General features: G+C 34.3%; 1 protein-coding gene across 2 annotated transcripts in view; it reads left to right on the top strand.

Moving 5' to 3' along the window:
• Positions 1-23971, top strand: part of TINAG (tubulointerstitial nephritis antigen) — a 94159-nt gene that overhangs the window by 56659 nt on the left and 13529 nt on the right. For both annotated transcript variants that reach the window (XM_059400229.1, XM_059400228.1), the window contains one exon: positions 20694-20739. In XM_059400229.1, the coding sequence (XP_059256212.1) occupies positions 20694-20739 (46 nt within the window). The remainder of the gene's footprint in view (positions 1-20693; positions 20740-23971) is intronic.

Below are 23971 nucleotides of genomic sequence, written 5' to 3'. Positions count from 1 at the left end.
CATAAACTTTTGATATCTATTATATCTAACTATGTATCTAGCCATCCACTGATCCATTCATCCAAACAAAGATAATTGTCTAAGAAAGTATAAAAATATTTCAAAGTTAAGTTTCCAACATATTTTTCCATATTTTCTGTACACATCATAAGTAGCAAGGATTCCAGGAGCCTTATTATTATTTAGTGTCATTAAAAATTACTTGACATAGCCTTAGTGTGGTCACCACTTGTTTTTCCCCATTCATCTTTTTTTTTTTCTATTTCCTTTCTGAATAACAACTAAACATTAAGCCTGAATTTTCATGCTAGATTATGTTTAACTCAGGGCAAATTGATAAATTCTGAGCAGATGTTTTAATTAGAGGTTTTTATTTTTTATTTTTTTAAAAATTTTAAAGATTTTATTTTTATTTATTTGACAGAGAGAGAGACCACAAGTAGGCAGAGAGCAGGCAGAGAGAGAGAGAGGGAAGCAGGCTCCCTGCCAAGCAGAGAGCCCGATGCAGGGCTTGATCCCAGGACCCTGAGATCATGACCTGAGCCAGAGGCAGAGACTTAATCCACTAAGCCACCCAGGCACCCCTTAATTAGAGGTTTTTAATGCATAGCAAAGTCTAAGAGAGTTTAATGAACATTTCAAATACACTTATTTCAAAAATGCAAATAAATATGTGAAAATTGGTATGGATCATACAAAAACATTTGATTTGGGTGTTAGGATATTTTTGAACTGCAAAATGCTTAGTTCTTTCTTTTTTTGCAAGGGGTGTACTGTTTTGGATAACAGTAGTGGCTGCAACAAATGCACTAAAAATACTGAATAGTTCAAATACGTTCAAATAAAATTGTATTTCTTGTTCACATAATAGTTCAAGATGGGTGATATTGGATTTTGGGTCACTATCTTCCATATATGGTTTCAGGGCTCAAGCTCTTTGCACATTATTTATTGCCTTGCCATCTCTTAGGGTCACATGTGATTTCAGTCAGCTCATGGAAAATGAAGAGGAGCATGAGGAGGGCTTCTTAAGTTCATTTATGCAAAGCCTTGACTCATTCCTGACCCTTATTGTTCCATTCACATTCATTCTGGCTACAATTCATTTATATGGCTCTCCCAAGTACAAAGGTGGCTGAAAGATATAAGAGATTTGGCAGGAACATTTTAATATCAGAACAAATAGAGTTGTATTTTGGAGTAGAATTCCAGATTTTCATAAGTCATTTTTTAAAGATTTTATTTATTTATTTATTTGAGAGAGAGAAAGAGAGAATGAGCACGAGATGAGGGAGGATGAGAGGGAGAAGCAGACTTCCCACTGAGCAGGGAGCCTGAACTGGGATCCTGGACTCCAGGATCATGACTTGAGCCAAAGGCAGTCACCTAACAAACTGAGCCAACCACATGTCCCTAAATTTTCATAAATCTTAAAGAAAAAAAACAAAGATACACATTTTCAGTTTGGGGAGTATCAACTTGGTCTATATCTCTCAGACCCACTATGATTATGTGTTCTCTTTTTAGAAAATATTCATTGAAAAATTTTGAGAATCATTGCTTCACAAGCTTGAATAAGTTACTTAAAGTATTCAGTGCCAACTTTATCCATTTGCACTGATGTAGTAGTGTTGTACAACCCTCATACTTAAAAATCTTTCTGAGAATTATTATTCCATTTTACCAGAAATCGGAGACTGTGAATGTTTAGAAACAATACAGAACAAATCCAAAAACTTTTCAGGTTTTCTCTTCTAGCTTCAATAAGAATATCCTACCAATACTGTAAGGAAAGTCCAGTGCCAAGATTCATCCAATGTCTGTTTACATCTAGGCTTTCTGAAGCAATTATTGTATTTTCTCTTTTACTAAAAACTTTCTTAGGGTAAAAATAAATATGTGCTTTTTTCCTATCTAAAATTCTAATCTCACTTACTCTGACCATACACCTTTCATCTTTACATAAAGACTTTTGCTCAAGTTTTTAACAAGAAACTTTTTAAAAGTCCATAACATGTGTCAAGTACTGTGATAGGCATTAGGAATACAAATACCAATAATATACTACTCCTGTCCTCAAGTAAGTTGAGAGAGAGAAAGCGGGCTGGAGTGGAAAGGGAGAGAGAGAGCCAAAAGGAGGAAGCAGGTATTAACACACAATGTCTTAAGAGTAGAGATGGAAATAGGATAGGAATTTATACTGAGTAGTGAGGATATGCAGCATATAGGAAGGCTCATAACTCCCATTTCTCCCATCAGAGAAGACTCTGATGAAAAGGTGACTTCTGCTGTAGAGCAAGTGGGAGTTAACTAAAAGCATATTGGAAGAGAAGACCAAGTTTCAGGAAAAGTGAAGAGCAAACGTATACTTTCATAGTAAGAGAGAATATGACATATTTACAAAATTGGAAGGAATTTCATATGGGCTGACTGAAAAGCGAGGAGGAATCTAGTAAAAAATAAGACTAAGAGGTAGCCAAGTCACAGAGGCATTCTATTTAATCATAATTTTCTTACTTATTCCATGAAGCATAGCCTGGCTTTGCAGGCTTCACCCTGAGTTTGCTTCATATTCCTCCATTATCTCTATATTAATTTAAGTGTCTTTTCAGCAACATCGTTTGGTTTACAGTAAAAATTCCAAAAGTGTCCATGTGACATCTCTTCCCATATCCTGTGAAGTGATATTTCCCATAGAAACCAAGATAAGTCTTTCACATTTATGAGCAGTTCAGTTCAGCATCCTAGTGTTATCATTCTACTTCGAGATGAGATATATCTCAGCAACTATTATCAAAGAAAAGAAATGGGATTTCAAACATGGTTTGAAAAGGAAAAGGGATCTTTTTTTTTTTTTTTTTTTGATGCTTTATGGCAGAGCTGAGCTCTGGGAAATATAAACATCCATGAACTTGGCTGGTTTTCAGATGTTTATAGTCAAGAGTGGAGGCAGCCCTGGAACCAGTATAATGTAAGTGTATTGGTTCTGAAATTAATAGAAACACAGGAGGGAACCTCACCCAAGGATATGTAGGTACATTTGGAGATAGTACAAGTAAGGAGTAAAGTAGGAAATGAATAAAGGTAAATATATTAATTATTCCTTAATGTTTTCTCTTCTGTGAACTCTAATTTATCCTCCCCTTTACTCATTTCTCTAATGGAGTCAGTTTTTAAAATGAGCTCATAATACATTGAAAGCATTAATCCTTTAACCTTATTGATTAAACTCTAGTTAATTGTTGGCTTTTAGAAATTAATTTCTATTGATTTTGAATGAGATAATACTTGAACTTTTATTCTATATTTTTAAAGTTATATATATATTTTTGAAGATTTTATCTATTTATTTGACAGACAGAGATCACAAGTAGACAGAGAGGCAGGCAGAGAGAGAGGAGGAAGCAGGCTCCCCACTGAGCAGAGAGACTGATGCGGGGCTTGATCCCAGGACCCTGAGATCATGACCTGAGCCGAAGGCAGAGGCTTAACCTACTGAGCCACCCAGGTGCCCCTAAAATTATATTTTTAAATTAATTGAGTAAAAATGTACCTGGGAGATATTTGGGTAAATGATGTGTAAGGACGATTTAATTTTTCCTCTCCAAATTCTTAAGTTAAAAGCATCAAGACCATAAAATGAATAATGCACTTCTTCCTTACTCTTTATAATAATATATTTTTATTACATTTTAAATTCTTACATAAATTTAATAAGGTTTGATTCTTGGTTGTACTCTTCAAAATATTATCTATTATTCAACTTCTATTATTTTTAATACTAAATGGTGTTTGCATTGCTTCATTGCTCTCATTTTTTCAATATTTATGCAGTTATTTTTCCCAATGAGATTTAAAAAAAAAAACTCAGAGCAACTTAAATTAGAACTTGTTTTATTTATAAGGAAGACAGCGTAGATTTTTTTTTTAACTTTCTAAAGACTATTATAAAGAACACAGAATTTTTTTTTTCCCTAGAGAAATGTTATTCTTCAAGGATTTTGTTTTTGTAATACTTTTTTTTCCCCCTATAGCCTGAGATCTTCATATCATTCTTAAAGGCAACTTTCAAAAATGGAAATAACTGGCTGCTGAGCTGGTATTTTATCTCACTTATGTTACCAAGTTGAAGTATTTCAATAGTAAATAATATTAAAAAGATAATCTGATTAAACTGACCAAAGAATTTACTAATTTTCAAACTTAAAATATTTTGTCTAAGATCAGTAAAATATCATAGATTTTATATATCAAGTAACCTAATGTAAAAGAAGAAGACACTCTGATATAGATTTTTCAGAGATTACATGCTGGTTAGCTTCAGAACCAATACTTAGTTCAATCCACTTCAATACTAATCTTTTTGATAAACCACTGGGACATAACACTGTGTTAAGAGTATGTATGTTGAAGTCAGGCACATCTAAATGATATGGCTGCCCTTTGTTTACCTGTATTTAGACTTTTGTAAGCTGAGAATAAAAGGGTGTTTGTGAGGGTTTACATGAGATGCAGACACAGTATTTGTATGCTTGATATATGAAAGTATTTAATAAATACCATTTACTCTTACTACAGTAAATGTTATTTCTATTGACTACTATTTATTAATATAAGAAGTGGAAATCAATGAGGCTATATTTGTAATTAGATATATAGTAACAAATTTTTAAATATGTTGCACTTTGCCCTGAATCTATAACATTTCGAAATAGGTTAAATTTTTTAGATGACTTCCTCAAATTCTGTTCTTCAGATTTTTTCCTTGTGGATGAAAACTGAACTTCTGATTTGAGAAATTTGAACTGATTATTTGGAAAATGAAACCATCATGTGTTTAATAGACAAGTGATATCATCTAAAAATTTCTTTAAAAATTAACTCAATATTCCTTTTCTAATATTTTCAAATTTTTAAATTTATGCATTATAATATAGCTGTAACATTGTGCAATTTTGTTTCTCACACAAATCCATGATTGTTATTTGGTAATCAACTTCAGAATGAATTTTGCTGGGGAATGGAATGTAGAATTATATTGTGTAATTTAATATTTTCCAAAATTTGGATGAATTTAATTGAAAATATTAGCTTCAGTGGCACTATTTGGGTTTTTTTCTTTTTAAAGATTTTATTTATTTGACAGAGAGAGATCACAAGTAGGCTGAGAGGCAGGCAGAGAGAAAGAGGAGGAAGCAGGCTCCCCACTGAGCAGAGAGCACGTTGCAGGGATCATGACCAGAGCCAAAGGCAAAGGCTATAACCCACTAAGCCACCCAGGCACCCCACTATTTGGGTTCTTTAGGACTGATACTTTCCTAAAATGTATAAAAGTGTGACAAAACACTATTTAGTACCAAATTTAGGAAAAATTAGGCAGAATAAAATATCTTTTATGGGAGCTTCTTAGGTTGCTAGCGAAGACATCTAATTAAATACTATTCTTTGATTTCCTTGGAGGAAATCTGGACAGAATATGGATTTAAATTTTTTGAATAAAATTTTAAAAACCTTTAATTTTTGTGTGAAATAAAAGGATGACATTAGGTAATAGAGGAATTTGGTGAAATTTGAAACAAAATTAGCTTTGGTGCATTGGTAAGTACAGAAAATACTCTATTGTACACATAAAAATAACTCCAGAGCAAAACAAAAGCTTATTTCATGAATATTAAAATGTCCAGGACTTCAAGAACTTGGAAAGAATACTCACCATAATTTTGTTTCTTTAAATTAAATTCCTCTGAGGTTTAATCTTTATGTGTTGGTTCTTGACTTAAGATCAACTGTCTTTTTTTAAAGTCAGGAAGTACCTTTCTGTCCTGTTTTTTAAAGAGTTTTGGTCAAGCATGCCTTTATGGCTTGGCTGGTAAAGCATGTAACTTTTGATCTTGGGGTCTTGAGTTTAAGCCCAATGTTGGGAGTAGAGATTACTTAAAAAAAAAAAAAAAAAGAGTTTTGATCACAGTGAGTTTTAAAAATGTAACAGAAAAATTTAAAAAAAAAATTTTATTTATTTTTAAAATTTCTTTTCAGTGTTCCAGAATTCATTGTTTATGTACCACACCCAGTGCTCCATGAAATACGTGCCCTCCATGATACTCAAAACATGTTGAGATGAGTGAATGCTTTTCAATAGATACAATGTTGTATTTTATCAGTAATTTTCTGTAGTTAACTAGTTACATTTCTTGAATTTATTACTTTGTGAAGGCTCATAGGTTATATACACCAATGTGCATGATTTATTTCCATTTTATTTCAAGTTTCACAATTTTCTTCTCAAGGAAACTAAAAGTCTGTTTATGTTATTGCCTCTTCAGATTTTGGTAACATTAGGATAGTCTCATAAAATAAATTGGATAATTTTCATATTTCTGGAGCAATATGGAAGGTAACTTTTCCTTAAAACTCACATTAAATTAGTTGACTCTAAAGCTATTTTGGGGTAATAGTTATTTTACATCTTTAGCAACACACTTTTTATCCATTTACTTAATTTGGCTTTAACTCTTTGATTAGATTGATATTTCTCCAGAAAATTAACTCATCAAGTTTGGTTAGTCGGGTATGATAATAATGTACTGACAACATAGTAGCAGTTGTTGCTAACTCCTTGTGTAGGGTTTAAATTCTTGGCTCTGTTCTAAATGTTTCACATACATGAACTCAATACCATAATCCTGCTCCTGATAGAGTTAAAAATATTCTCAAAAGATGTATAATCGAAAAAGCATTTTAATAACAGGATTCTGATATTTTGGCTCAAAAACACTGGGATTATATCTATATTTATATTTCCTTGCATAATATCCATATAGAGATTATTGTATATATAAGTATTTTTGAGCTATTTTAAAAAGTCACAATGTGAGAAATATTAAAATAAAATTACAAAGTTGAATCACTCTTGTGAAGAAAACAATAATAAAGTAGAAGTTACCCAATTTCATAAGGCATGAAATCAAAGCCAACAAAATTTTTTAATTAACAAAACAAGCTATTAATCTTTTTTTTTTAAAGATTTTATTTATTTATTTGACAGACAGAGATCACAAGTAGGCTGAGAGGCAGGCAGAGAGAGAGAGAGAGAGAGAGAGAGAGAGGAGGGAGCCTGCTGAGCAGAGAGCCTGATGTGGGACTCGATCCTGGGACCCTGAGATCATGACCTGAGCCGAAGGCAGCGGCTTAACCCACTGAGCCACCCAGGGCCCCAACAAGCTATTAATCTTATAAAAATATAGTCCACTCAAATTCATATAAAGTAAAAAATACAATAAAATCAAAAAACTGTCATAAATTACTTGCTGTGGAAGACAACATAATTCGCTGAACTTCTATGGTATCTTGAAACCATGCCTCGTTTCAAGATACCATAGAGCATTGTGTGGAGTTTTATCAAATGAGCCCTTTATAGCTTTATTTTTTAAAATATTTTATTCATTTATTTAAGAGAGAAAGAATGAGAGAGAAAGAGAAAGAGAGAGAGAGTGCATGAGAGTGGGGGAGGGTCAGAGAGAGAAGCAGACTCCCTGCTGAGCAGGGAGCCTGATGCAGGACTCCATTCTAGAATGCCAGCATCCTGGCCTGAGCCAAAGGCAGTGGTTTAGCCAACGGAGCCACCCAGGAGCACCAATCCCCGCTCCACGACCTTGTATCTTTTAGTTTCCCAAAGACTCAGTTCTGATTCACAATAACCTTAGACTCACATGTAAAACTCTGCTATTGAATCTGTAGTTTCCTTTCCCTACCTGCTTTTCTTTCAATTTGTTTATAATACTTGCACTTTATTTATCTTGTTACCCATATGTCTCAATCTGCTCTCTACTAATGTCACCAGTGCATTAAATCCAAACCTTCTTTCAGTCCCCTGAGAATGCAAATTAATCTCATAGAAAGTTCTCTTATCGTTGATAAGTTTTCTGAGGTATTATCTTTTTCCAAGAGCACAGGACAATGTTTTATATGTCATGAATACATGTTTGCTGTCAAGTGCCTTTCCCTTTTTCACCTCCTCCATAAAGTAAAAGAAATCTATCCAGATTCTGTGATTGCCAACAGAGAGGGTAGATTGTTCTTTGCCTCACTCACCATCTTGTTCACTGGTACAATCCCCAGTCCACATTCTGAATTGAAGTTCAGGTTGATGTGTGCAGCAACTTGCTTCAGTGCTCTGCTATGTTGGTGCTTCTACTCAAGCCCTTACCACACCAACATGATGCATGATACTAAGGGCTGAACTGTGTTCAGCACTACTGGATAAATCTTCCTGTTTTACAGCCAATTATTACACTTCCTTTATAAGGATTATGTTGCCTGAAATGTTCTGCTTTGCTATCTCCTCTTAGTCATGTCCTGATGTCTTTTGGTAATTACTAGGGATGACTTAGGATAAACACAGGTATGGGTAATGTGGTCAAAAGACAAGAGATGAAGTAGGTATCAGACAAAGCTTGTAGAGCCCTGTTATTTATGGGTTAGAGTTTTGAACCTTATTCCAAGCTTTAGCAAAGTTATTTTCAAGTGCTTTCAACAGCAAAATTGCATAATTGGCATTTTTAAAAAAAGGTCACTTTATGTGATGCTTAGAGAATGAATTTATGGGGTTTAAGGTGGAACAGGAAGAATAATTAGGAAATTAATGTCAAGAAATGATGGCAGCTTAGACTAGCTTGGTAGTTCTAAATATAAATAAATGAGTGTGAGGTTATATCTTTTTTGGTACAACTGACAAGACTTGGTAATTTGAATGAGTAGTGACTGGAGAGGTAGGTATCATGAATATACCCAGGTATCCTTTTTGAGGAAGAGATTGTACAGATTTCCATTTACTGATACAGGGAGCAGTAGAAGATGAGTGGGTAGAAATGGAAAACTCAGGAGTTCAATGTAGACATACTGAATTTGAGATTCCTGGAGACATTCAAATGGAAAGATCAAATAACCAATTATATGTATTTCTGGAGTGAAACTATAGGTTTTTATGAGCCCAAAGAGAAACCATTGAGAGTGGTCCGGTTTTAGATGGTAGCTGAAACCATGGGAATGGAAAGGAAGAGTTGCAGACCCAAACCTGAAGAACCCTAATATTTAAAGGTCAAATAGAGAAGAAGGGGCTAATAAAGGGGCCTAAGGTCAGAGAGGGAGGACCAGCCTAAGTAACACACATCCATAGGAGAGAAAAGTGTCCAAACAGACAGGAGTAGTTAGCAATGTGAAATGTTGCTAAGAGGTCTCAGAAAATAGTTACTGAAAAATGCCCTTTGGGTTTGGTGCTATCAAAGTCTGCAGAAGAAAAGAAAGTATAAAGAGCAGTTGGTTCTTTTTGCTAAAGCTTTGCATTTTTATCTGTAGTTATAATTGGAGATTCAAATTACATGAAAATGTTTTTTATCTCCATCTTAAATCCTTCCAGATTTGAGTTCACTTATGTGAGTTTACTTAGCATTCATATGTTTTTTCTATTGTGTGTGTATTAAACTTGATGAAAATAAACCTAATAAATTAAGACTATACAAAAGCTAAAAGAGTTCTTTGGGTACTAGATTGAATGACTTCCAAAAGTACTTTGACTTCTTTGGGGAAAAAAAAAAAGTGCAATAATTTAGTTTGTGTAGATACCCCCCACATTGATTCTCAACTGAAAATTTAAGCACATTTTATTGTGCAGTGATTAGTGATTATTTACCAGACACCTTGCTAGATGCTGAGGATAATACGATAAATAATGTGAAGAGCCTTAATAAGTAAAATAAGACCTACTAATTTGATGCAGCTATGGAAAGCTCTCAATCATTCAAGGAAGCCACTGGGGGGAGTTCTGCAGACTCTTGAGATTCTTTGAGTTGCACTAACAGAAGAGCGGCAGTGGAGAAGGACTCTGGAGACGGTGCAGCTGATAAATGAGGTTTATTTTTCTTCTATTTTCAGTGCTGATTGAATCGTGTTGCCTTTGTATGTCAGCACTGAATCAAATTGACAGAACAGTTTGTGCTCCATTTGTTTTCTCTTGTTTGACATTGGTGTCTCATTGATTTGCCATCTCAAACCCTGACCAGGTCCATTCTACTCTATAACTGCGATTACTATGAACTGACCTTTTACAAAACAAAACAGTAGTCAAAAAAAAAAAAAACCAAAAAACTTTATTTATTTATTTATTTTATTTAGGTGCAGGCATGGTAGAAAAATTGTTCTAAAAAGAATTCTTAGAAAGTTCTCTTTCTCTCATAAGAATGTGGCTTAAAAATACATATGATATAATGTGTATGTGTACACACACACACACACACACACACAGGTCTCTAAGGTCTCTTTTGCTTAATGACAGATTGTGGAAACAATACTGTAGAGCATAAAGAACTGGGTTTTGGAGTCAAGTTTAGGTTTAAATGCTTATTCTGACTTTCTCCTTAGGTGACCTCAGAGAGGGAGTTGAATCTCTTTGTCTCTGTTTTCTCATCTATGACGTTGGATAATAATTTAATGCTCACCATCTTGTTGTGAGGATTAAATGAGACAGTGTGTCTGCCACCTCGTAGGCTACTCACTTTACAGTCAATTTAATTTTTTAAAAGTTCATACTTCCTTAACTTTTTCCTTAATATTCTGAACATATTTTCAGAATTATTTTTAGAAACTAAAATTTGGAGTTGATTCTAATTATGGCATTAATGAGTACTTACCTATGGTATACATCTTTACACATAACATTATTATTTAAAATTTTTTGATCCAGCTTACACTGAGAACACAAGTAGATGGGTAAGAACGAGACAGGAAAGAAAATGACTGTAGGTGAAAATGAATAACTTCTTTGGTAAATGGTCCATGGCCTTAGATTATATGATTCTATTTCTACCAAGAAAGCCGTGTAAATAGCAGGAGTTTGGTCATGGACACTTTAATTCTACTGGATTGCGTAAAATCAGCATGGTTGGAAATAACAATTTCCTAGTTGGTAGACATCAGGGAAAGACATGGCATCTGAACAAATGGGCAGTTGAGGAAGATGATCACAGGCAATTTCTTAGATTCATAAAGACCTGGGGCAATGGGTTATGCCAAGGCTGAAAATGGCCTTCGGTAATTGGGAAAGTGCACTTTACCTTCTTGTTGAATGAGTGTTAATGTCTGTGGGTAGTTCAGGTTGGGGGGGGGGGGGCTGTGTGATGGGATTTTATTAGTCCCTGGTAGTATGCTACCTTCTAGATTTAGCTTAATTTTTTTTTTTTTTTGTGACTTTGTCCTATAAAACTCATATCTTCTGTGGCAGGTGTTGCCCTCAAAATTTCAAAAGTTATAGAATTTACATGGAGGTAAGGTAAAGTAAATGTCTGAATTTCCAGAGATGTGCAGAGGGGTGAGGGGACATCAGGAGTAGGAAATAAAGTGGCTTCTGACTTCTGTCAGCTGGAATATGGATTGGCTATTTCTTAAAAGAGAGCACTTTTGGGGTAATCACTGTACATTATTAGAAGGCATATATTACAAGCTCACCTTTTCAGAATCAAAGATCAGGATTCTATCCTATGTTCCAAGAATGTGATATGTATGATAATCATGATGAATGAACAAACTGGAAGATTTTGTTAAAACGTCTGGGATGTTATGGCAATTTCCAATGACTTCTCTAAGCAGAAATATGGAGGATATTACTGACTACCTTAGTAAGGCTAAAGAGAAGGTCAGACCAAGTCTGTATTATAATAAAAAGGGAAAACTTGCAGAAATATAAATTTTACAGGGGATGATATTAATGTGAATATGATGTGATATTGACAACTTTGATTTATTTTGATACTCAAATAAATTCATTAAGTATTAGTCTTTTCCATCCCCATCATTGTAATGATTATATCCATTAAATTTCTGGATACAAGTGAGATGGTTGGGTGTGACGAATGCATCCTTGATTGGAATATTATAATGATCAAGCTGTTCTTCTTGCCTCCAACTCTATTATTTTCCATTTTAGTCTTTGCTCACCATGACCAGCTTTATCTTTTTATCCTTTTATGGCTGTCGACAATCTTTCTCCTTCTAAAACTTTCATGGTTTCTCTATGAATGCATGCAGAATAATTTTTGGCATTAAATGCTTTTCTCTCAGGTATGCCCTCATTTCCTCTTGGTGAAATACCCACTGAGTATTACTCCCACCTTAAAAGACCACCAGAGACGTGAGTCAAAGCCAAGCAGCAAGGGTCATTTATTGCAGGTTCGAACCTGGACCTCTGTGCCGCTCGTTGCCGATAACGCCGAGAGGTCCAGAGCTGGGTTGGTGCAGGGTTTTTATAGACAGATACAAACAAGTTTCGGGTGGGGCTGAGCTGATGGGTTGACAGTTTGAACAGGTATACTTGGCGCCAGCGGATTGGTTCAGGGGGTCCGTGCGTGCGAAACAAGCAAAGCAGTCTTACAGAAGCAGAACTGGCCGGTTAACCCGCGCAGCACGAAAAAAGCAAGCGTTCGTACAGAAGCAAAACTAGCTGGTTAACAGGATAAAAATGCATTTCTAGCCAGGGGGCTTCTTTTGGTCTTTCATTGGCATCTGCTCCAAATTACTCAAGATCTATAATGCCTTCTCCATCTTAACTATAAATGATCCCACCCCTTTCTGTCTTCTGCTAGTCCTATTTTTTATTGCTGGTGTTATTAATTGTGCTTTAGATACTAGTACCAACTTAGCCACTTACCATATAATTTTGAAATGTTACTTAAACCTCTTTGGGCTTTAGTTGCTTTATCTATGAAGCAAAGAAATTGGAGTAGAATCAAATTAACACTTAGTGCTAATGGTCTTGACAACTCAACTCTGCCATTAGCTGATAGAGATAATACATAAATAAATGAGCTTGATTTTTCCATGAAAGTTTATTTATGAAAAAGACAGTGGGCCAGATTCAGTCTGTGAACCATAACCTGGAGTATACTGTAATCTCTGAATCTCCTTTAAGTACTGAGATTTTATGAGAGGATAAGCTATTTCTATTCCTAATATCAAAGGACTAAAGTTTTCCCTCACAGCGTGTCTTCATAAGATACTAAACAAACTGAGGGTTTTGGAGAGGGTAGCGGTAGGGGATGGGGTAAGGCTGGTGGTGGGTATTAAGGAGGGCATGTATTGCATGGAGCACTGGGTGTGGTGCATAAACAATGAATTTTAGAATACTGAAAATAAATAAAATTAAATTAAATTACCCTCTCCCCCCAAAAAGATACCATCCTAGTTAATTGTCACTGGTGATGATGGAAATTTTTGATCTTGTACTCCTTCCCCCAAGTAAGATTATGAATATCTTAACATATATTCTGTCAATATTATGAATATCTTAACATATATTCTGTCAATATAGCAAATGCAGAGGGTTCATTTTCTCAGTTCCACAGCCGATCATTCTGACCAGAGCATACCTGGGCACAACTGTTTTGTCATTTTCTTCCATACGTCAAATTCCATGTGGTATTATCCTTACAATATTTTTGTTTTCTAAAATATTAGGGTGGGATAGGATAAGCAATATATCAGCAACTCAGTAAATTGTGTTGGTTGGATAAGTAATTAATATTAGGAGTGCACGCAGTCATTTTTGACATTTTCATACACACAAATAAATTGATCTTTCACAAATTTTCATAGCTTCTCCAAACTATGACAAAATTGGTAGCCCCTTGGCAGAACATATCAATAAGAGTACCTGATCTTAAGCTGAGTAAAACCTGACTTGATTTACATTTTGCTTCAGTGGAAAACGAAGGGAGATGGGGAATGCCCTCATTTTATTTTGATTTCCCCTGCAGTCTCTTTTCTTTTATCTTTGATCTAGCCTTAATTAGCACCTTCTAGAGCTCTCTATCCTATTCAACACTGCCACACTCACTAGGCGTGAGCATTTTTTGAATGAAGTTAACTGAGTGTCTCTGGGACAACATTCATAAGGCAACAAAAGCCTGCTTATCTTTGCCTCATTCTTGCTGCACTAATCTTTTAAATCTTTGTGTAAAGGGATCTGAGAGTCTATCTGCAATCTCACCTTTAAAAGCAAAATCCTATATCCAGAGTACTCCTATCACTTTAATCGGCTTGAGGCTCATCTGGTGGTTTCTTTATACCTATATCCTATCTGACTTTCATTTCCTTAGTAAGGGCTGCAGTTCCACATCAGGCTCTTATATATTGGTTCCCTGTTTTCCTCCTAAATTTCCTGTTTTAGTAGGCTGTACTGCACAAGATTTCTTTACATGTCCACTGTAGATAAACTTAATTTTTTATCTGTGTGGATTTATATTCACTAATACAGAATTGGTGTGCTCAGAAAACATGAGTTTGAATTCCTATCATTAGTCTATTGGGTATATACTGGGATCCCAGAAGTGGTAAATTGTCAGGCACATTGAAAAATTATGGTCTAGATGATTCTGAACCAGTATATTACACCTACCATCGATACAAAATAAAACTTTTTTCCCCTCCTGGTAACTCCAGATTCTTAGATGAATGTGAGATATGCTTTAAAGAACTTGATTCTTAAGCAAATGTGATCTTGACACGTGAGTTAGGAGATAATTATTCTCTTCACAGAGTAATTCCTCAATCTGTAGAAAGGCTCTTTCACAGTTTCTTTTAATAATCAGCTTTGCTTGGTTCTTACAGTATTTTACTTGTCAGAAACCTTGAAAAGCAATGAATTTAAAGGTTAATACACAGAACCATTATCAGTAGAGAGAGCTCAAGAGTAGATGAAGCCACTCTGTAATTACAGTCTTAGGCAATAACACATCAACCTGATCGTCAGGAACATATTTCTGAGTAATGTGAGGTGCACTACAAATAACACCACCGTGGAGGAACCTAATCTTTCAACCTTAAAATCCTAGAATTAACCTTGATTCTTTTTTCTCCCTTTCTACTTGGCCAACAAATTCCATCACGTTTTTTAAAAAGGGTTTTAATTAAAATCCCAGTAAGTTAACATACAGTGTAATATTATTTACAGGTGTACAGGTTAGTGATTCAATACTTCCTTACATCACCCATTGCTCATCATCGCCGCAAGTGTGCTCCTTCATCTCCATCGCCTGTTTCACCCATCCCCCCACCACCCCTCTGCTAACCATTAGTCTCTTGTCCATGATTAAGAGTCTGTTTCTTGGTTTACCTCTTTTTTTGGCCTATGATCACTTGTTTTGTTTCTTAAATTCCACATATGAGTGAAATCATATGGTATTTGTCTTTCTCTGACCAACTTATTTCGCATAACGTAATACCCTCCATCAATTTTATCTCCAAACGAGCTCTCAAATCTGTGTCTTCCTATTCATTCAATTCACTTGCTGCCATTAGAATTCAATTCCTTTGCTCAACAAATATGTTTAGGGTTGACTATGAATGTCTAAGTCACTATTCTAAGTGTTGGAGATAGAGGTATTAAAAGAATAAACAGGATTTCCTTTCTGGGTCTTACATTCTTATTCAGAATTACATTATTTCTTGCTTTGATGACTAACATTTATCTCGTGCTTTTAATCTCCTTCCCCTGGAATCTCTTTCTCATTCTAACACCTGAGTTTTCTCTCTGAAAGACTATCTGGATCATGGCATTACCATATTTGAATGACTCTTTATCACCAACTTTCAAAGCGCCAAGTCTGGTGGCTGTGAGTGCTCTTTATGGCCTGATCTCAATCTGCTTTTCTATCTTGATTTCCTGCTGCTCCTTTCACTGTTCTCGAATCCCACAGGACCAAGTACTGGTCTTAGGATAGGCTTAGAATAAGATGAAGTTTCACCAGCTCTCTTGTGATTTTGCACTTACTTATTGTAATTAAAATTCTACAGTTTCATTTGTACCATAAGAATTTCTATTTAATTCTGTGAAAGGAGTCAACTTTGCCCTCTGTAGACAGTTAATTTCTTTGTCTGTAACCCATAAAAATTTTTAAAACTTGCTTTTATAAAAGTAGCAATTGTGGATTCAAATTATTTCTTGGGGGGCTTCTGATTATTTTTATATTTGTTTATTTTTCATTTCGCTTCCATTAGAAGTATTTCTCACTCACTACAGCAAACTATCCATTCCCAGGCATCCTCAGGAAATGTGGTGCAGTGGCTGCCCAGATTTTCCAAAACTGCTTTTTCCCAGGTGTCACTAAATTTTAAGAGAAAAGAAGTATTAATAGGTCTTAAATAATTTAAACACTTTAATCATTCTCATTAAATTGTCAGCTTCTTGAAGGCAAAGGATATCTTCTTTGTACTAAACAACAGTTTTCTGAATAAAGGCTGAAATAAGTGGATGAATTACACAGAAATTCTGTGCCTCTTTCTTTTTTAAAAGAGATATTTAGGGGAATATAAAGAAAACCTAAAGAAAGTCATATGTTCAGTTGTCTTTTATTTAACGTATCTAATATGACCACCACTGAATATATGCACGTCCAGCACAAAATCAACCAAAACTAAAGGAGAAACAACAGTAGCACTTACAATTTAAAATCCTGTGCAAAATAGTTATTCAGTTCTAATAATTTTGGTATCTAGAAATAGCTTAAAATATGCTTTTCATAATTCTAGTATTGATTAGCACAGTTATCTGAAAAGAACAGCATCCTTTTTACAGAGGAAATCCATCAAGATATTCATAACCTTAGCAATACAAAATGTTATATCATCCTTGAATGGGTTTTGATGCTTTACCCTACAGAATTGATGGTCTTTCCAAAAAGACTACTGATGTTATGCAAGAGTAGTATTTCCAGAACTACCTAAAAGAGGGCATATGAGACCAGTCCAGAAGGAAGAGCTTAAAGGAACACATGCTTGAAGTGAGAGATGTAAACATAGACTCAACATAGGGAACCCTCAGTTCTCAGGCCTCCTCAGGGAATGTAGTATGAGAGCTGCCCAGATATTTCCAATACCAGCATTTTCCCAGGTGTCATGAAATTTTGAGATAAAATAAGTATTAATATATCTTAAAAATTGAAACAATTTAACTTAATGAGGCAGCAAAAAATTCAAAAGAACAATATAAAGTTCATATGAAGTAGAATTTCTTGAAGCAAGAAACGCCACTATCAAGGTCTTTCAAACTTGTGATCCTGTTGTATCATTTGTTTCAAATTAGCAGGTTAAGGAAACAATCTCAGCAGAATAAGGTTATGGTTCTGGTCTAGCTAAAGAAATGTTTACAAATAGTCCTTAAAATGAAGATGTATAAGTGAGTGAAAAAAAAGTGTAAATAGTTATGTTTAGAGTATATATGAATGTAATTAAGATCCTTATGTCCCCAAGGACAGCCCTGATTTACAAGAGGACATTTGTGAAAATACATACCGGTTTCTAGAATTTTTAGCCTACTGGTAAAAAGGCAAGACAAAGACAAAGTCTAGTATTTTAGGAATATGTATGTATATATGTATGTATGTATGTATGTATGTATGTATGTATATATATATATATGCCTTTCATAGATAAAGAGGAAAAGAGGAACTCTCTCCCATAAGTGAGCAATATAAGTAGTCTTCTTGTTTTGTACCAGTTAAACTTTGTTTTTGCTTGGATAAAGGTTTTAATTACATGAGTTTACTATGATACCAGTGGAAAATCACCTAGGGTAAAGTGATTTTTTTCCAGTCTCTCAGAAAGCATGGGATATTGAGAAAACAACCCACAGGTTTATTTCTCTGCAATACCCCACTGTGACTCCATGGGCTGATTACCATCATAGAAACTGTCTAAAAATGATACAGGTGAAAAAAGATAAAGAAAATTTGCAGTGCCAACATTAGATCCTGTAATGAATGGACCTTGCCTGTCATCTGACATAGAGGCTATAACATAGGGAACTGAACAATAGTTTCCTTGGTGAGGTGTGATATCTTCTTTTTATCTGAATTTCGTGTCAAGGTTAGTATTCTTTGTTTATAATTTTCTTTCACAAACGTGCAAGTCTTTGAAACTCTCAACCTCAGTGGACTTATTTTCTTTTTCCTCTCTCACCTCTATTTGAAGACTTGTTTTGTTTTTATGTCCACTTTGAGAATATTTATAATAATCCGAATGCTGCCATTCTCTTTAGGTTAGATATGTGCTTTCATAAAGACATCTTAAGGTTACAATGAACACTGCTGTTTCCTGAAACTTAGAGCAACTCTAAAAAGTTGATAGATTTACAAAATAAGTATTATTGCTGTCTATTGTACAACTGAAAATATTATTTAGATAATCCTATCAAAATGTATGGAGCATATGAAAAAATTGTACAATAGTAAAAATAATAGTTTGTTTTTCTTAGATGTCTTCAAATTAGTTTATTTTACTTTTAATTTATTTGCTAATACAAGAATAAGACAAATGACTACATTCTGAAGTCTCTTCTACTTTGTGAGAAAACGTTCTGTTTCCTTAAATTTAGTCTCTGATCTGTTGGTAATAGACTTATGTATAGTCATTGTTTTGCTAAATCTGGACCTTAGTATGCGATTATGGATGTTCATGTCCCCAAACAGTGTCTCAGTATTTCTGAGAGTGCCTAGGGGTATCTGAAAAGGACTTAACAGCAAATGCAATACTCAACTCCTGGTTTATTTTCCTTGCTTGTCTTTTCTGTTCCCTTTGTTCAATTCTCCTTCATCATTCCATGCACCTTCCTCAGCGAGCTGGAACCCAAGAAGTTAGAAAGATCTTACAAAAGGGAAAGAAACTTGGTATTAATCTCTATTTGAGTATCATTAGTGGGTTTTATACAATATATAGTTTTTAGAGAAGTAGCTCTGTGAGGTTTATATTACAAGTCTGGCCTTTTCCGAAGGTCTAAACTTAGCTAAATCCAGTGTGGATAGATGTGAGTGACAGAGAACAATCCTCTCAGTTGCTCCTCCCATCTTCTGACCTCAGCTTAGGTTCTGGATCAAGCTTGTCCTGTCTGGATACTGTTTTTTGATTAGGCATTCTTTTTTAGGAGGCTCATTAGGGCCTCAAGTGAAACTACCCTGAACTTCTCAAGAATTTGGTGGAATCTCAGATAAAGGATTCCTTTTCTGCCTGTTTTAAGTTGAATGTTTCCTTAGATACTTCTGATTGCTCTTATATTTTATATAAATAGATTAAGTAACTAGTAGCTGGACCCCCTGAAAGGAAATTTGATTGAGGTAAAGGCTTTTTGAACTTTTTATAAGAGTCATGAAAAATGAGTAGAAAATGAGCAACTCAAGGTTTCAAATATGACATACTACTTGAAGTACATAATGACTTTGAAGATTTGGGGGCCCTTATTGTAAGCAATAATTTTTGTCAATGGTGATAATAGTATTTTATAGAAAAGTTACAAGGATATAAATATAATTATAAAACTACAGAATGGTTTCAAAATTAAACTTGCTTGAACTTACACAGTAAGCTGCCCAGAATATTTAAAACCTTAAAGTTTTCTAGCCTACTATTCCTGTGTGTAGCAGAAAACCAAGAGAGAGATGGGAAGCATTGCAATCACCACTCCTAGCCTCTGCCAGGAAAAAGAGAAAGAAATGTTGCTTTTTCAGGGTTATCCCATCTTTCACATAATTTTTTCTTCCTCCCCTTTGTGCCCAAGGATCTATATGGATTAATATATTTTCTTGAATGCCCCCAAGATCTCTACCATAAACCTGCCTTCTTTAGGCAATATCTCTGTGCTGTGGTACCATCATTTTATTCTATATCCTACTAAGAACAGCTTTTAAGCAAATGGAAGTGTTAAAAATATTTGAATGAATTTGTATATCTTCCAGTAATGTTTTTCCCCCGCAAAGAATGTTTGTTATACAGAGGGATATTGGGTTTAGTGGGGTGATATGTGGGTGGAATTGTTTCCTCACAATCCATCATAGCATGTGAAAATGGTAGTCCTTATACTTTCTCTACATAAAACGGTTGCTGTTCAAGACACACTGCAGTTTGAGACTGGATATTTATAAGATGAGGAAGTACATAGGATTTGGAATCTGGGCTCAACATCTCCCACTCTATGTTCTTAGACAAGGCTTGTTATTTTATTAGTAAACAGAACATGTTATTAACATCTCCCTTACTGGGTTTAGTCAAGAGAAAACATGAGATATTGTAAGTTTGGATTCTTTATGGATTGTTATATGCTACATTGAAAACGAACCAGTTGTGGGAGTGAAAGATTAGGTTTGCATACATACATGTGTAAACAGAAATCTCACATTAGACACGTATCCATTGTTTGAGATAATATATACATATATATATTTTCTCATAAATTCTTTTATCTATGATTGTTATCTGTATTTATATTATTGTTAACAGTAGTCTTGGAGATTTTTAGTTTACACCATATAGGGTAGAGTTCCAGAGGGCTAGATGTGAAGAGGGGAGGCTTTGTTAAGTACTTTTAAACCTCCATACCTCAGTTGCCCTAGAATTTATCTTCTTTGATAAACAAATTTGATTTTAAGCCATTTGGACATAAATAACTATATTCTGAGCAAGTAAATAACATTATGGTCAAAAAGAAAAGAAAACCACACAGGCACATTTTTGTGGGGCCATGATGACAACTCCATAGTAAGCCAAGATTGGGCCATAACGAAAAAAAAAAAAGATAAAATTCTGACAATAATTTATATTTTATCAAGGTGCAAATCAAATATTTTTAACCATGCCAGTATTTTTTTCATTATTTGTAGATGGGGCACACTAAAAGGAGCACAAGGACAGAAAGAAAAATTCTGGGTATGTAACTCTTTCCAACTGATTTTCTGCTGTGAAGTGAGTATTTTAGAATCATCTGAGTCTCTACTTCCTGATTTGTGTTAGTCCTATCCTAAGGCATTGTAATATTGTTTGTAATAATGGTATTTTGTCCAGCAGAAAAATCACTATAATCATTTATATTATAGTAATAGTTTTTCTTTATTCCTCTTATTTCAAATTATAAATGAAGAATCAGTATTTTTTTTCAAAGTGAGAATCAACAGGAAAACGTTTTGTTATCAGCTATATTAATGGTTAAACTTTTCCCATATGTCAATTTTGTGTTCTTACATTTTTTTTGCTATGGATGATGGCTTATATTCAATAATACTTGTTGAATGAAGGAGTGAATAACATTGTGTGCATTCAGGAAAAATTAGTCAAGTCACTAAAATAGTTTTTATTTTACATAAAAATTAATATTTTGGTTTAATTAAATATGAAATTTTTAAGTAGTACTACTGTTTTGCAAAGAATTATGAAGAGTCTGAGATGTTATCCCACTTGAATTAAGGAATTGGGTCAGAAGAAAAGAGTACTTAACTGATGCTCACATCCAGATCAACAGCCACATGTCACCACATAGGTCCTCAGACTTTAGCCTCGCAATGATAAGAGGCAACAACCTTTTTTTATATAGATAGCACCTGATATCTCATAAACCTCATAAAGAGAACAGTGGATTTTCTCCAACTATCTGTATAAGAGACAGGCAACCTCCTTATTTCTTGCAAGGAGAGAAAAAAATTCCATTAAGATGGGATGGATAGGGTCTTGTGTTCTTATCCTTACCCTCAGGAATATAAATATGTCTTTCCAGGGGCCAGATTAATACAGATAATGTCTCTAAATGCTGAACTCAATCCTTTTTAACATATAAATGCCAAGGGAAATAATGTTCCAGTACTCCCGGCACCATGGGCTTAATTTAGGACCTTGTCTGGTCTCTGACTCTTTGGCCCTCTTGGGGAGATAAGAGAAGTTTTATTATCCTTTTGGATCAAATCTGTTAACTAGACAAATGGCTATAGATCTAATTCTCATTGAATTGAAGATAAAATATTTTTGGCAGAAGTGAAAGCAAATATTCTCTATCTCTATAGCATATACACTTTTTGTGTGTCAGGGGATTAGAATTTTTTGCAAGGGCACTGAGAAGTTCAGAGAAGATTTATTTGGCCACAAATATATATGAATGTTTTAAAATATTTACAAGTAGGCCTACAATATAGTAAATTACAATAAAAAATGGATGACTTCCATTACTAAGTAAAATGTAATACATAACAATAAGTCATATATTCCATAAAATAAGTTGAAAATAACATCAGAATTAATTTTCCAAACTCATATTTTTAAAGAAATGAGAAACCTGAATCTTGAGAAGACTTTCTGCCTGTGAGCATTTGGTAGGGCTGGGCACAAGCTGATTATATTTGAATATGCAGAGAGAGAGAAAGAAAGACCTCTAAGAAAAAGAGAATCCAGCTGTATTAGAATTTAGAGGAACCTGAAACACAGCATTTTTTCCTATGGAATACTTAAACTGAGTGCTTGAACAGCACTCACCTTGAACAGGGTGAGTAGCTGAGAAGGATAGTGAAAAGAAGTCTGAAGTCTTGAAGACCTGTGGAAGGAGTTGCATTAGAAGATACCCTGATGGGGTGTCTGGGTGCTTCAATCAGTTAAGCATCTGCCTATGGCTTGGGTAATGATCTCAAGGTCATGGGATTGAGCCCCATGTCAGGCTCTCTGCTTGACTGGGTATCTGCTTCTCTTTCTCTCTCTCAAATAAATAAATAAATTCTTAAAAAAAAAAAAAATAGGCTGAACACACACATAATAAGCATTGCCCTCACCAATATTTTAAATCAGGTGTGGAGTAAGCTTAACAAAAGCTTATCTCCAGCCCTGATTCAATTTAGTTTCTGCACAAGAGGTGATTAGTCCCTCACTGTATTTCTTTAGCAGAAGAAAGGGCTAACCTTCTTAGGAAAATAATACCAAGGTCAATCTTTGTATTTATTAGGACAACATATCCAGCATACATTTAAAAATTAGAAGACACATAAAGCAAACAAATGTGACCAGTAGCTAAAGGAAAAACTATGAATAGAAGCAATAGATAATAGTTTAGACATAGGCTTTTAAATAACCATTATAAGAAACATTTAAAAAATATGGGTGAAAAATGGAGAATTTTAACAAAGGATTTAAATATATTTGAAATATGAATAATTGAATTTGTGAGTGTGATGTTTTGAAAATAAGAACTCACTGCATAAGTTAAATAGCAAACAGAATTAGTGGTCTTAAATAAAATTCAATAAAATATATCCAACTTGTACTACACAGAGAAAAATAATATGAAAAAAATAAAGCAAATACAGAACAATGTGAATAAAAAAATCAAATAGTAGGACACAGTCAAATGGTTTAATATAAACGTAATTGTATTCTCAGAAGGATTAAGAGAGAGAGAGAGAATGAACCAGAATCAATACTTAAAAACATGATGGCCACTAGTTTTCTAAAACTGAAAGACATAAATCCAAAGATTCAGAAAGCTCAATAAACTCCATGAAGGAGAACTCCTCCAGGAATTTCATAATCAAATAGCTGAAAATAAAAGATAAGAAAAAATTTTAAGCATCCAGAGCTTTAAAAAGGATAGGTTTCTTTCAGAAAAAAAAAGTAGTATTAAATAATGGGTGGCTAGGGACAGGTAGTCTTTAATAAATGATGTTGAAAATACTGGATATTTACATGCAAAAGAATGAAATTGGACTGCTATTTCATACCACTTACAAAAATTAACTCAAAATGGATTACAGATTTAAATGTAAGACCTGAAACTGTGAAGCTCCTAGAAAAAAACAGGGAAAACACTCCTTAACATTGATCTTTGCAGTGACTTCTAGGATATGTCACCAAAAGCACAAGTGACAAAAAAATAAACAAGTGGGACTACATCAAACTACAAAGCTTCCACATAGTAAGGCAAAAATAAAAACAAAATTAACAAATAAAAGTCAACCTATGGGAATGGAGAAAATATTTATAAATCATATTTCTGATAAAGGGTTAATATCCAAAATGTTTAAGGAACTCCTACAGCTCAGTTGCAAGAAAACAAATAATGAGATTAAAGAATGAGCAAAGAATCTGAACAGACTTATCTTCAAGGAAGACATTAAAAATGGCCAACAGG

Source organism: Mustela nigripes, chromosome 5 (assembly GCF_022355385.1).
Source record: "Mustela nigripes isolate SB6536 chromosome 5, MUSNIG.SB6536, whole genome shotgun sequence".
Taxonomy (NCBI): Eukaryota; Metazoa; Chordata; class Mammalia; order Carnivora; family Mustelidae; genus Mustela; species Mustela nigripes.
This window is presented reverse-complemented; position numbering and strand designations above follow the sequence as displayed.